The 14,444-nt window shown below is 37.7% G+C and overlaps 1 protein-coding gene across 5 annotated transcripts in view; it reads right to left on the minus strand.

Annotated features, from left to right (window-relative positions):
* vps13c (vacuolar protein sorting 13 homolog C) overlaps positions 1-14,444 on the minus strand; it is an 85,561-nt gene that overhangs the window by 48,886 nt on the left and 22,231 nt on the right. For 3 of the 5 annotated variants that reach the window (XM_036586524.1, XM_036586526.1, XM_036586527.1), the window contains 13 exons: positions 10,738-10,867; positions 10,171-10,288; positions 9,870-9,999; positions 8,379-8,457; positions 7,825-7,925; positions 7,084-7,237; positions 6,390-6,469; positions 6,191-6,250; positions 5,044-5,194; positions 4,564-4,680; positions 3,793-3,896; positions 2,958-3,125; positions 1,096-1,131 (listed from right to left, as the gene is read on the minus strand). In XM_036586524.1, the coding sequence (XP_036442417.1) occupies positions 1,096-1,131; positions 2,958-3,125; positions 3,793-3,896; positions 4,564-4,680; positions 5,044-5,194; positions 6,191-6,250; positions 6,390-6,469; positions 7,084-7,237; positions 7,825-7,925; positions 8,379-8,457; positions 9,870-9,999; positions 10,171-10,288; positions 10,738-10,867 (1,428 nt within the window). The remainder of the gene's footprint in view (positions 1-1,095; positions 1,132-2,957; positions 3,126-3,792; positions 3,897-4,563; positions 4,681-5,043; positions 5,195-6,190; positions 6,251-6,389; positions 6,470-7,083; positions 7,238-7,824; positions 7,926-8,378; positions 8,458-9,869; positions 10,000-10,170; positions 10,289-10,737; positions 10,868-14,444) is intronic. The other 2 variants (XM_036586525.1, XM_036586528.1) reach the window with 1 other exon arrangement.

Here is a 14,444-nt window from a genome sequence, read left to right on the forward strand (position 1 = left end):
GAAAGTGTGCTTTAAATCTGCAAAGCATGTAGAGAGTGGTGTTTATCATTAAAAGCATTCTCTTCGTGCTGACATTCCAAATTTTGACGATTTATATTTAGTTTCCACTGCATCAGAAAATAGTTGCATACACATGTGCAAGCAGGTTCATACATAGTGACATACTCAAATACATACTCAAGTCTGTCACACAAGTCTAGTAATTCCTTCTATGTTTATACTTTTAAACTTATTAGGAGTATTTCAATCACAGACATTAAGTTTGTCAAAATACTGCACCTTTTATTTCAACTACTGCATGACAGAACACCAGAATTATTTGCAGGCAAATGAATCCATCTATTCTGGGGGGGACTAATTTACATATGTCCATAAAAAATAGGCAGAATTAACTTCTAGTAAGTTAGTCAAGTAATGAGGAGACAAGCATAGACTCTTTAAAAATGCACTCTCTCTCCAGAAGAGATAGAGGAGGATGACGCTGGCCTGTAAGCCATACTGTGTGTGTCTTTGAGCTCTTGTTGGGTTTTCCAGTCAGTGTGCGTCGGCCCCTTCCCCAGCTGTGCGCCTATATATGTATATGAACAAATTATATTTTACTAAGAAACACAAGAACTACTTAAAAAAGGACATAATAACAGAAAAAAAGATCATTTAGAATCTGATGGGGCAAAAACTCATATCTAGAGTTCAGTTGGAACCCAGTTTTGAAATTTTGCATGGTTTGGCATGGAATAACCTAGAAGCTAGTTCAGCACTGTATATTCACATTAAAACATATATTACCTCACTTTTAGTGTCAATAAATTACAATATACTAACACTTCAAAGTATTTGTATAAATACTGTCAATATATTATTAATATTAAGAAATTAAGAAAAGCAGCCTTAAATATAATGAATGAATTACTTATTAAACATGACTTACAATGTTAGCAACAATTTTTACTCATAGTAACACAATTGTAATGTGCTATAACATCACACTGCAGTCCACTGTTAAATATGCTTTGAGTGTGAGAGAATGTGCATGGGTGCATTAATAGTGAAGCTGCAAAGCAAAGGGCTTTTAATGTTGCATGCCCAAGCCTGTACCTCATCAGTAGAGGGATACTGATAGCTAAAAGATTCCTGAAAATAAGAAGACACAGTTAAAAAACAACAATCAAGGGGGAACAAGAGCAAAATAAAAGAATATCAAAGAAATAGAGAAACAGTTCTAAAACATGACAAACAGCAATGTGAAATAACTCTGATCTAGTAAAACATTTCATGTAGTTATGAGTAGTAGTTAGTTAAGAGTGAAATGTCTATCATTTTGTTCAATTTATCATTCCTTGACCTGGTGTTAGAGGTGCTATATAAATAAGTCTATAAACTATTACAATGTTCCAATCAAGTTTTTTTTTTGGGGCTTTCGATTCTGATTAATACTGTTTAATATTGTAAATATTTGTCGTATATACTGTATTTATTTGCCAATCACTCTTCAAGTACATTAAAGTGAGTAAAACCAATCCAATTTAGGTAAAATATACTAGGTAAGATATTCTACGCTGCCGATTACTTTCAAACGCTACAGTAAAAATCACTCAATTTTTCTAAGCATAGTGTAGCGGTCTTAATTTATATATTACATTTTTTTTAAAATAATCATTTTATGGTGTTCTTGAATACAGTACTTTCGTATTTGAATACAGTATCTTACTTAAGTGTGCAGTGTCCACACACTCATTTATATAATTTGACTGTGTTTTGATAAAAGGCGGCTAACTTAATCAGTTAGAACCCTGGTCCATTTTTTTTTTACTTTTAAATATTCCCACATACTAGACATTTAAACTGCCTGTTAACTTCTAAAACCATACCTTGAATAATATCCTACTCTATCTAGTAACATAGAAATGAGGCCAATGGTGTAAAATAGTGTTAACCAAGTATCCGAATTTTATCAGGCTTAATATAGATACTGTTGGTACGTTAAAATATGCCATGATTGCTTTTAACATCAATATCTCGAATCAGATTAGATTATGCCGATATTTCCATTGATATCAATAGTAAAAACAGTCACAAATAACTAAAAACAAACAAATGGGACCAGTAAATCTGAATTTAGAAAAATAACTGTTATTTTCTGTCAGCCTTATTAAATTATTTACAACAATTTATTGTTCTGGCTAAATTAATTTTTAGTGGTAAGCCCCAGTTCATTAATTATCATCAAACAGATTCTAAAATATGATTGGCTAGACCACATCTGAAGCTGCTGTAAAACCATAACAAAAAAACAAGTGTACACATACATTGAACTGAATTCTGTATTAATGTGACAAGTTATTAAAATGTGTTGTGCATGGGAAAATCTTATATTGCTTGGCAATCATAGCCTAGTGTTAACCAACTAGACTGCTTGACAGAAGAACATTTTACATTTAATAATACATTTATTTATTTATTGTTTAATAATTTAATTTTGTTCAACCCAATTTCCAAAAATGCCTTCTGTTTTTATTTAGATTTTGCATAGCGTCCTTTTTTGGGAATGGGGTTGTATTTTGCCATATTTTATTGTGACAGTTCATAACCGCAACGGTTGAGGGGATTTTAGGCACATCAATAAACGAATTTCCCATAATAGATCATAATACTGTCTGTGAATGTGTGTATATATATATATATATATATATATATATATATATATTTATATATATATATATATATATATATATACATTCTAAGAATAACTTATAGTATGTGTATATAAGCTAAGAATAACTTAGCCAGTTTGCAATGTAGTCCATGTAGCTTTGGAATCCTAAAATGTTAAATACCTGAAATTTCAGAGGGTTTTAATGATATGTATATACATACGTGTGTGGGTGTGTGTGTGTGTGTGTGTGTGTGTGTGTGTGTGTGTGTGTGTGTGTAAGGCATAAAAGGTAACCCACACTCACCAGTAGAGACATGAGGAACTTGTGCAAGTAGATAATCTGGATGCAACCGAGTCTCAAAGTGACCTTGCCGTCCACTTTCGAAGTGTCAGAGTAGCCCCCCCCCTCTGTGGCTGCAGGATACAGACTCATCTTAAAGCTGAACACCTCCTCTCCAACAATAGACACCGCCTGCCAATGACAGTGCACGAAAACACACACACACACACACACACACACACACACACACACACATTATTATTATCTGTGTAAATTTCAAGATGTATAGCACTCTGAAAAGTCAGAGACCACCCTTCATTTATTTCATTTCTAGTGAAAACACAGAAAACATATATTTAACAGAAAATTACACAGAAGCCCCAAGAACTATAAACAATATAATTTTTCAGTATTTAGAGTGTACTTAGAACTTTCATTGTTTTCAGAAGACTTGCTTTTAGTTTTTCAAAGAAATCTGCAGGGATAATTTTCCCACACCTCCAAAGTTCAATCTTAGCAACTGGTTTAATTTTCTCACATTCATGTAATCCCAAAAACATTTAAAAATGCTGAGGTCTGGGCTGTGGAGTTGCCAGTCCCTTGTTCTGAGAGCACCATACCTTCTTTTTTTTGATTGGCAAAAGTTAATCTTTTTTGCCTAGTTCCCTTTCTTAGTAATGGCTCCTTGACAGCTACACATCCTTTCAGTCCCATAGCGCTGTCTTCTTACAGTGAAAGAAGGGGCAGAAACTCCTGCTTGATTTTCTCAAATCTCTCAATTGATCTCTCAAACATAGCTTTAAGTACAGTTTCTTTGATGTTAAGAGTGTCAACTCAGATCAATCAGATCATATCAAACCTTTTTGTGTATTGTTTTCGGGTCCACGTCTAGCACTACAATGTCTCTCAGTCGAGCAAACACCTCTGTCTCTTTGGCCTGGACCACCACAGATGCATCAATGCCTGGCAAAAACATAAGAGTCAACTCTTTAAATGGTCAGGACATTTAAGGAGGTCCAAACTTTTAGTCAGCACCTCAGGAAGCTAAGAATAACTTAGCCAGTTTGCATTGTAGTCCATGTAGTTTTGGAATCCTAAAACGTTATACACCTGAAATTTCAGAGGGTTTTAATGATGTTTAACTTGTGTCCACTGCTAGTAGTCAGAAACAATTCTGAACTTTTAGAAAACTTCTAATCATCTTTCATACCAAACATCCTAGCCCTCCTAAACAGATTTAAAGCAATGTTATATTATTACAGTACACAGAGTTGCCAGTTTATTAGGTAATTACGCTCATTGCCCACTTTGTCAGATACATTACTATATAAGGACATTCTAGGTTTAAAATTAGTAACTAATCTGTAGCTATACACAATTTGTCAGCCATCCTCTACTCCATCCATCAATGGACAGAGACCATCACTGGACTATTACTGACCAGATATCATTTGGATGGCGGACCATTCTTAGCAGAGGAGTTATAGCATGTTAGCATGTGTTGGGCTGATACAAGTTCATAAGGTAACAAGCTAAGTGTGGCTAATAGACTGAATACTCAATATACTCATTTTGGATGCTGGAGCTAGAGGATGATTTTGATTTTAGAATGAAACACTATGAACTGTACCTTGGATTTGAATGTCTGCAATACTGCTTCTGTCATCACAGACCACCACTCCAAAGGAGCCAAGCATGGCATACAGCTTAAAACTCACCACCCCAGAGTCCTTTGAACCCTTAGACACTGGAAAAGTAGGGGAAGCACTATTACTGAGAGATCTACTGATGACTACTTACTCCAGGTTTCAAATATTCACAGCATGTAACATGCTTGTTCATAAGCATAATGTCTGCTACTTCAGAACCAAGTTGCAAGCCATAAAGATCAGTACAAAAACAGGGTAATAAAATGCATTAATTACCCACAAGAATACCTACAAAGTAGAGAAAAAACATAACATGAACGATCTCAACAAAAGCACTGGACATCATTAAGGTTTAAATAAACTACAACGCAACTAGAACACATTGTGTTTGGTCTACAAAGAGATGAGATTAGACAATACGCTTGTGTCTGTGTAGCATGTTGGTGTTCTTGTGTGTGTACCTGTTTTCCCTGCTGCAGCCTTGTCAGCTTGTCTCTTAGTGTCTCTCTCTTTAGAAGCTGTGAGCTCCTGAGGCACTGCTGAGTTCAGATAGTTAATAGTGGACAACAGGGCTTTTGTATGCAGCAGGAAGTCCAGCGAGGAAAACTCCACCTGTAAAAACAAGCCAAACAAAGTGCAAAAATAGAATTTGTTAATAGATAGCATACATTAGACTAATTTGGGAGATGGCCACAACATTTCATTCCTCAGGCACTATTCGAGTTGATGTACAGTACTGTGTCCCCCTTAAAGAAATACAAGCTATTTCTCCTTGAGGAAGCCCAGCATTTGTAGATTCCATTCTGTACCTGTTTCAGCGAATCAATTCTTAATTAAGTTATACTTCATTAAATTAAACCAAGTCTTCATTAAATTAAACCAAGGTGGTGGAATCCAATAAATCCACATGGTGGATGTCTACAGAACAGACTTCTGCACAGTACTTTCAGTAATTTTAGTTTAAAGCTAAGAAACTCACACACAAACATTTTCTAAGCCGCTTATCCTTCTGGGTCGGGGTGGCGGCTGGAGCCTATCCCAGCGGTCACTGGGTGGAAGGCGCTAAGAAACTCAACATGTCAAACTGTTCATTAACCATGCGAAGACTAGCATTGTGAAATATGTGAAGACTAGGACAACACAATTCATCCAAGCAACTAAAACTAAAATGTGGAACAGTTTTGCTAGGAGCTGAAATCAAGCAGATATGTGAACTGACGAGGGAGACAGTCCAAGCCAGTTCACATTGTTGTGTAATCCCAGGCTGAGATTTAACATTAGATAACAGTTTTCTTCCTCCTGTTGGCTTTACATGTGCTATAGGTGTACATATACAGTACCAGCACATCTGATTAATTTAATGAAGGACTGATTAGCCAACATATTTTTAACATTTTTTTTTTAAGAAAAAATGCTTATTGCCTAGAATAATGGTCCTATATATCACTGTCTCAGAGGCCTTTTGCGAAGTACTGTATGTAAAATATTTGAAGATGTAGTGTGCAAATAAGTAAGCACATTTGCTAACAGCAGATCATGTCACAAAGATATTAAAGACATCACATGTATCATTTGAGTACTTTAACCATGAATTATATAACAGTTTACCTTTAGTGTCTGCTCTGTGTTGTCAAACAAGCTTTGGAAGCTGGGCCCACTCACATCAGCCTGCGTGGGACAGACAGCCAGTAAATACAACACAAACACAACTGCATACACACCTAAACCTGTCAAACACTCTTTATCTTAAAAACAAACATAAAAGAGAGTGTTTGAGCGTGTTTAGTGGTGGGAGATGTGTGCTTACTTTGATGTATTCCACTTTCAGCAGATCAGATCCATGTTTGTCTGATGAGCTAATTAGATGAAGTGGCTGATTCTGGGCACCTGAAAAATACACACATGCGGGCAAACACACACACACACACACACAGTATACAGTATCTCCTTGTAAAATGTGTGTAAATAAAAACACAAAGCAGTGACTTGTAAATCTACTTAGACCTATATTATAAATAAGCAGGATTTTATAAATTTTGCTAAGAATGAACATCATGTTCTCTATGCTAAAGAAAAAAGGGATGATCCAGATTGTTACCAATACAAAGTTCAAAAGCAAGGGCCTGTCAGGTTATGGTGGTGAAAAAGTGCCTACAGCATGGGTAGCACATCTGTGAAGGTACCATTAATGATGAGGTAAATACAATCCCTAAATGTTTATTAAATGTTGTTAAAAGTAAAGGTGATATAACACAGTGGTAATGTGTTGCAGGCATTAAATTGGATGAGAGTATATTTGCCAAAAAAAAAAAATAAATTCACAAGGTTAAACATCAAATATCATGTTTTTGTACTGGTTCTGTTTAATACAGATCAAACAGCAATTACTAATCACTGTTTTCTGTTTTTATTAGCATTTCACATTCTTTCCCAACATTTGTGTAATTGAGGTTTTGCGTATGTACTTCATATGTCCATGTGTGTTCGTTTGTGTCATGTACCGTTAGCCCCACAGTAGTCCAGACTGATCTTGCGCAGGTATGACGTCACAGAAAGGTCATACGTCCGCATTTTGCCTTCAGCACCCAATTGAGACACATTCAGAGCCAACACTGTGTCTTCTTGAGCAGCCTGATGCGTGAGCTCCAACAATACCTAAACACACATACACACGCATATACAGCACATCGGTCCACACTAAACATACATGAGTGTACACAGACACAAACAGGAACCATACACAAAATTAATGCAATTAACCTAACAGATCAACAATGCCACACTCTTGTATTTAGCCTCAGAATTTGCAACTGTTGTAGACACAAACAAAAGCGTTGTTAATAATAATTGATATTAATTTGATAGATATTTTTCCCCAGTCACAGTGGATTGAAGCTCTGTCAAACTGTGGATTCTTAACTTTCAATCAATATTTTATGTTTGTTTTATATTTTCTTATTTGAAACTGAAGAACAACTATTGTTGTGAATATAGTCTTGTTTTACATAGTCTTGTTTTACATTTCTGGAAAAGAGTAAAAAGTGCATGTTCAAAGCTGTCTATACTGACTATTTAATTATGTAATTATATTTGAATCGCATAGTAAAACTTTGCTTCTAATAGTTAAACAAAACACAATACAGTGAGTTCTAATTCTTTGCTAAAACTGTAATTAGAGGAGAGAATGTTTAAAAAGCACATTAAGAAAGCATGAAGACATGACAGAAGAATAAAAAGCTTACCATTTTCACTTCAAATTTAAACTGAACGTTGGTTAGCTCTTCAAAGGTTGATCTCTGAGCTTCCTCATCCAGGGACCTTTCACTGGTATCTTCCTCAGAGTCTGAACATGCACAGAGACACACACAGATTTACACAACCACACATACCAACATGCACACACATTGACAGACACATATACAGATGAAGTGCTGAACATTGCTGACTTTCCCAAAACATGTCATTTAAAATAACCATTATTTAACCATCATTTAAAATTACCATTAGTCCTACTGTAGTCAATTGGCCACTACATTTGACAAAGAACCTCACTCAGAAAGATTTCCATTACTTAGACTTTCATTACTTTTAGTTATATTAGCCTTGTACACCCAGTGTAAAACTAAAAAGGCAAACTTCTAACACAAAACATGTCATGGCTTATTGACTACACTGGAGTCAATATATATAGACACTGGAGTCTATGTTTGAATTTCTGAGAACAATCTAGTTAACACATAATGACTTTCAACAAAGATTCACAGTGAAGTGTAAACTCAGAGTTGGAGTGTCTAACCTGACATGGGATACAGCAGAGCTGATGGATCTAAACTCAGCACCCTCGGTCTGGCATCTGCTAGCGGCATAGACAGTGCCTGCACAAACACATAGCACACTATTCTAAGAACCACACACATAATTAGTTGCAGCTCCTGCAGCCTGTGGAGTTAAACTGAGTAAAACACTAGTTTGCACTTTGAAGGGCCCTAATTGGACTGTTGTGACTGTGGGCATTAGATTAATGGCATGCAGCACGGAGCTCATTAAGCAAAGAGACAGAGAGGCTGAATGCCCTAACGCAATGCAAAGCTTAGTCATCAGCACAGAACGGACAGAGAATCTGTTGCTACATTGCAATTATTGAGCCTATTGAAGCAGTTTCAGTTTCAGACTTTCAAGAGTCACTGTTAACATCTCAAAAGAAAATTGATCCGTCTGAAACTGATTTTTTTTTGTTTAAAAGGAAAGCATTTAAAGCTAACAGCACCGTCACTATGTCATTTGGTTTAGTTAGGAAGTTTAAAAATGTCTACCCCTTACATATCATTGCAATAATCGCTTTCAAGATGCACAGAACATTGCAATACGCAAATGAACACTTTAACCCATTACATTGTTTTATAATGTGTCCTGTGAGCAATCTGGCCTTCAGCAATCTCAGTTCCAGTGTTTTGGGTGTGTTGATGAATCAAGTCATTCACGTAATCCAAAAAAGTAAGTTATTTTGGTCTATATCATGCAGGCCCATCTTTAACCATGTCCCTTTTGCCATTTTACCTCAGCTTTTTCACTATGGCAAAATATATCACAGTAACTATATATACCAACGTAACTACAGTACGTGGCAATATAATAATACGTATAGTACTGTGCAAAAGTCAGGGATCACCCCTTAATTACTGTCCAGGTAAAACAGCCATTAAGTACAAGTACAAGAATTTTTTAATTAATTCAATTTTTTTCACCAATTTTCTCCCCAGTTTAGTCGTCTCCAATTCCACCCACTAGTTAGGACTTCCCCAATCACACGATACTACCAACGCTATAAGGGTGAAGGCTAGCCCAGGCTTCCTCCGAGAACTGTGAAGCCAGCCACCGTATCCTTTCAAACTGCCGCTCACGCAACGTCACTGGACAGCTGAACGCGCTCGGAGGAAAGCGCCAACCGCCAGATCTGTTACGTCAGCTAACAGATGCCTGTGCTGACTAGCATCACGTTGCGTGATGGGGGGAGGGGGGGCATCCTACCCACCCAGAGAGAGCGAGGCCAATTGTGCTCTCTTGGACTCCTGGCCATGGATGGCTGTAGCATCACTGATGATAGGGCCAATGCCTAGACGGTTGCGCCACTCAGGAGCAACAAGTCTTAGACTAGATTAAAGATAATCCAGTTGTGTAAGAAAGAGAAAAACATCAAAGGAAAACAAGTGAAAAAAAATGTAGTTTTGCAAAACTGGAGTAAAAAATGCAGAGAAACTGGGACAGGTGTGTGGATGAATCCTCTGACCTTTTGGGTAGGAGTGGAAGGGGGAGTGGTGTGTGGAAGGGGAATACTGTCCACCAACTCTAAAACCCCATGAATCTTCTGATCAGAAATCTTTACATGCAGCAATGGCAGCTCCCCAGACACCTTAAACCTGCACAAACAAAACAGAGAGTTGGAGCTGGAGTATGGCAGAAAGGAGAGAGAGAAAGAGAGAGAGAGAGAGAGAGAGACAGAGAGAGAGAGAGAGAGAGAGAGAGAGAGGGAGAGGGAGAGAGAGAGAGAGAGAGAGAGAGAGAGAGAGAGAGAGAGAGAGAAAACAAACCTGGGCATGCGTGCATCTTTTTCCACCATACACTTGGCAAGCTGTAAAGAGAAGTCCATGGGCTGCAGAATGTGCTGAATGGATGACCCTTGCATCCGAGCACTTTTCCACGCTTCGCCTGAGAAGGATGAAAATAAAAGACTAAAAAGCTTGTACATTTTGGTACAAATGGAACATTTTATATTTTATGTTTTATTTTGTCCAGTATGTTAAACTGGGCAAATTAATAGAACTTGTGCACTAAATGCTATATTTAAGTTTTTCCCTATAGAGGATGTGTTCAAACTTTTAAAAATTTGCATTACATGTGTAATTGCCAGAACAACCTGAAAAACTGCCAACTGTGTGTTATTTGAGTACTTTTACTTTGGGCTTCTAGATCTCTCCCCATTCAAAGAGATAGGAGCCTGTTTTTGTGTGAATGGAAATAATTGACTGTGAGCACTGCAAAGATGGCTGCTTATGGTCAAATTTTCTTATACATTTTTTATGATGCATGCAGTTTTTCATTTATTTCATCAAACCTTAAATCCTATAGGTGTTTGAATTATACTCAGTGGTCTCTACCCGATTTGCTGTATAGCACTTGAACACTGCGCAACTCCAGTGAAAATCTCTCATACGCCCTGTCCATGATCTCTTCCAGCGATGAGAAACTAGACACCTGCTGATGACTGCCCTGGTCAACACTGTTCAGCTACAACACACAGAGAAAGAGCTATACATGAATAAACAAACACACACACAGACTCAGAGAGCAGTGGCCAGAGGCCCTTAATCATGAACGTTGCTTATAGTCAAATCTGATTATAACATGAGTGTACACAAATTTAACAGACCGTTTCTAAATTAGGACTTTTCAGATTATGTGATTTCAGATTAAGTTTGAGAGTAATACTATCAATGTAAATTGGAGAGGACCTCTGCATGGGATCATCATAGCTGGATCAAGCCAAAGATATAGGAAAAACAAGGGGGCTGGAAGCAATGAGGGGGGAAAAAAAGAAATTCCTGTTGTGTGTTGAGCAAATGTTAATGACATGGTAACATTGGGGTGATAATTCTTTTCTTGCACAGCATTAAAGGGGAGATCTCTGGGGCAGTGCAAGCACTCCTCAGAGGATCTCTGCGAGTACTTTGGTGCTTTATGGATTTCTGTGAAGCTGCTTTGTGACAACATCAGTTGTAAAAAGCGCTATACAAATAAATTTGACTTGACTTGACTTTATACAGATAACCTGAACCATGCTGCCCCCTCAGACAACTAGACCCTCTTTTAAATCTGGACTCAGTGTTATTGGATTTACAAAACTATTTCTCACTGAGTGTCTTTTTAAGAGAATAATGGCTTGAGAAGAGCAAATTAGAGTTATCTTCCACTTAAGCAAGAGCAAGCAATTTTTGGACCCTGGGTTTTAACGCTTGAATTCTTTTGTAATATCTGTAGGGAATTCATTTTGTGCCAAAAGTTTTAAATAAAATAGTAAAATTCACAAGCAAAATGCCCAAATGTATGTTGCAAATACAAATAATGAGAGTAGAATCAAACATAATTTTTTAAAAAGATTACTACTCATTTCCTCTCACTGTGATAAAAAATGATTACCATTTTGCCAGTTTTTGCTTGAATTTTCTTTTATTTTCTGATTCAGCTGATATATTTTTTGCTTCTGGAATCATTCTTTTACTTCTGAAATCTTTCTTTTGCTTCTGATTTTTGGCACTTTTTAACAGGGGTCAGGTCTTAGAAAAGGGCGTTCACCTGCACTTTCTATTGGTCAACTGATTTGGAGCAACAGGTTTTCTAAACATGTAACCGTGCCCACTCCGTGAGCCGTGATCTGCCTCAAACATGACAGAGCACTTCATTCTGACTGTAGTATTGTCAGACAGGATTGACCATTAGGGTTACACTTAGGGTTCTGTGTCAAGCTGCTAGCGCTAACTAGCCTAGCAGTGTTCACTAAAGGGCTAATTTGGTGACCTGTCGCACCACTCGGTTTCAACTATTACTTACCTTAAAACACCTGATCCAGCTCATGAACTGATTACTCAGTCCTCCATGAGCTGATCAGGTGTGTTGAGTTAGGAAATCACTGAATCAGAGTTATCGTAGGTCGAAGGAAATAACAAAGCATTGGCATAAATGCAGTGAAGAGTGGAAAATACTACTGATTACTGCCAGCTACGAGTTACTGCTGCCATGAAACAGTTCACAGATGGTAAAGTTTAATCACGACAAAAGGTAATAAAGTCAGTATGTCTTCGTTGGCCATTATGTTCTGGTGTTTTCTAAAGGCTGTTCTGTCAGTTTCTTCTTGTTTCTACCCACAGAATCTCTTCGTGTCAGTCACTAAAACAGGCTTCCTATTTTGCCACACCCGTTTACAGAGTTCTGCTGCTCTAAACACTTTAGATATTTAAGCAGTTTAGTTTCATTGCCAGTATGCACTAGTCAGCCTAGTTAGCCCTTTAGTGGACACTCCTAGGCATCTGCAAACTCAAAAGGTGGTACAGTTTCGTTCATTCATAAACAAAGTTTATGTTCTTCAGTGCCCAAAATAACAGTTCTATCCTTTTATACAGGTCGACACAGAACCCATAAACATCTGTTACACTAATAATTTAAAAGAAATAAGACGAATATTGCTCATAATATCACACCCAAGTAGGGCTGGGCGATAAAACGATAACGATAAGTATCGCGATATAACTTTTCCTCGATAGAGCGATAAGACAGGTTCGATAAATTTTCGATATAATATTCCCTTCTCACACTTCCACGTTTTAGCGACAGCCCTGGTAGCGTTTTCTACCGCAAGGAAAGCGACACTACTCTGCTGTCGCCAGGAGAGGGCGCACTTCCGAATTTTCCGACTTGATTAGAGAGGGAGGGGGCCACGAGTAAAAAAGGGTCGCCAAATATACTTTAGCAACGGCTGAAACGCGGAGTTATACAGTCCCTGTTTGAGTGGAGCAACCGGCGATCTGTTCTCCTGTGACCGAGTGTGAGTGACGAGGTCAGTGGTGTAACTGTACTGTCCTACAGCGAACTCACCTCTTTCCGTGCATCCTAACAACTTTAGCAGTGTTAAATCACGTCTACAGCGCCGTGTTACAGCGCCAAACCGTCATATTTTAGTGTTAGTGCATTCTCGGGCAACGAAAGTGAAAGAAAGAAGTGGGTTCATGTTCGAAAGTAAACTGAGGAAGCTGTGAGGCATTGGAGAGCGGGAGAGCGCTATCTTTCCAGGCTAGCTGTTTTTAGCTGCTGGCTAACTTGAAGCAGCGCTCCAGCACAACGCGGTGAATTGATGATACTGTAGATCAAACACGACACAAAATCACCGCTTTCAGTTTAAACATACCTAAAAGGAGGACTCTGTGACTGGTGTGAGAGATTCACACTGCAGATAATGCTTTTACACAGCGAACGTCAGATATATATTCACCCCTTAAACTACTACGGTAGCATAGAGAAATCCAGTCGTCGCTAGCTGGTGTCTGAATACTGTGATATGCTCTGACATGGATGTGGTAGGAGTGACCGCAGTGACCTCCCAAACCGAGTTGACGTTGGTGAGAAACTAAAGAGTTTAGCACTGTTGTTGGCCACTTGTTTAGCATTTGTAACGGGATAGCCAAACACTTGTCACCAGACAGCTAAAAATGTGTTTTCTTTCTTAAATCATGACTATTACAAAAATTGCAGCTGTGCTTTTCCAGCTGATAAAAACAGCTCAGAAACTTTCTCCCACTGTCCCAAGACAGATTTGTGAAATGTTCCACTGTTTGCTGAGTGTTTGTCATGATCGGACCATAAGTGATGGTTTAAAACCACAATTAACCACCCAGGAGCAAAATCAGCCTTCAAACGTGAAAGAAATCATGATTTGACATTTATCGCGATATGTATCGATATCGAACAATATGAATTTTGTTTATCGTGATAACGTTTTTGGCCATATCACCCAGCTCTACACCCAAGAGTCATAATAACTCCACCATGCTGGAGCAGTTCATGCTAAGTGCTATGTGTTCAGAAGACCTGTCACTCTAAATTTGTTGACCAACAGAAAGCGCAGGTGAACACTCCCTGTTAAAAAGTGCCAAAAGTCAGAAGCAAAAAAAAAGATTTCAGAATAAAAAAAGAGCAATGCGAAAAGCTAAAAATATATCAGCAAAACCTGGCAAAATTAGCAATAATTTATATCAGAACAAGTGAAATTAAAAAAAGTAAGATGTTTTTAATTTTCATCATTTGTATTTGCAAT

This window comes from Colossoma macropomum, unplaced genomic scaffold (assembly GCF_904425465.1).
Source record: "Colossoma macropomum unplaced genomic scaffold, Colossoma_macropomum, whole genome shotgun sequence".
In the NCBI taxonomy this organism is placed as follows: domain Eukaryota; kingdom Metazoa; phylum Chordata; class Actinopteri; order Characiformes; family Serrasalmidae; genus Colossoma; species Colossoma macropomum.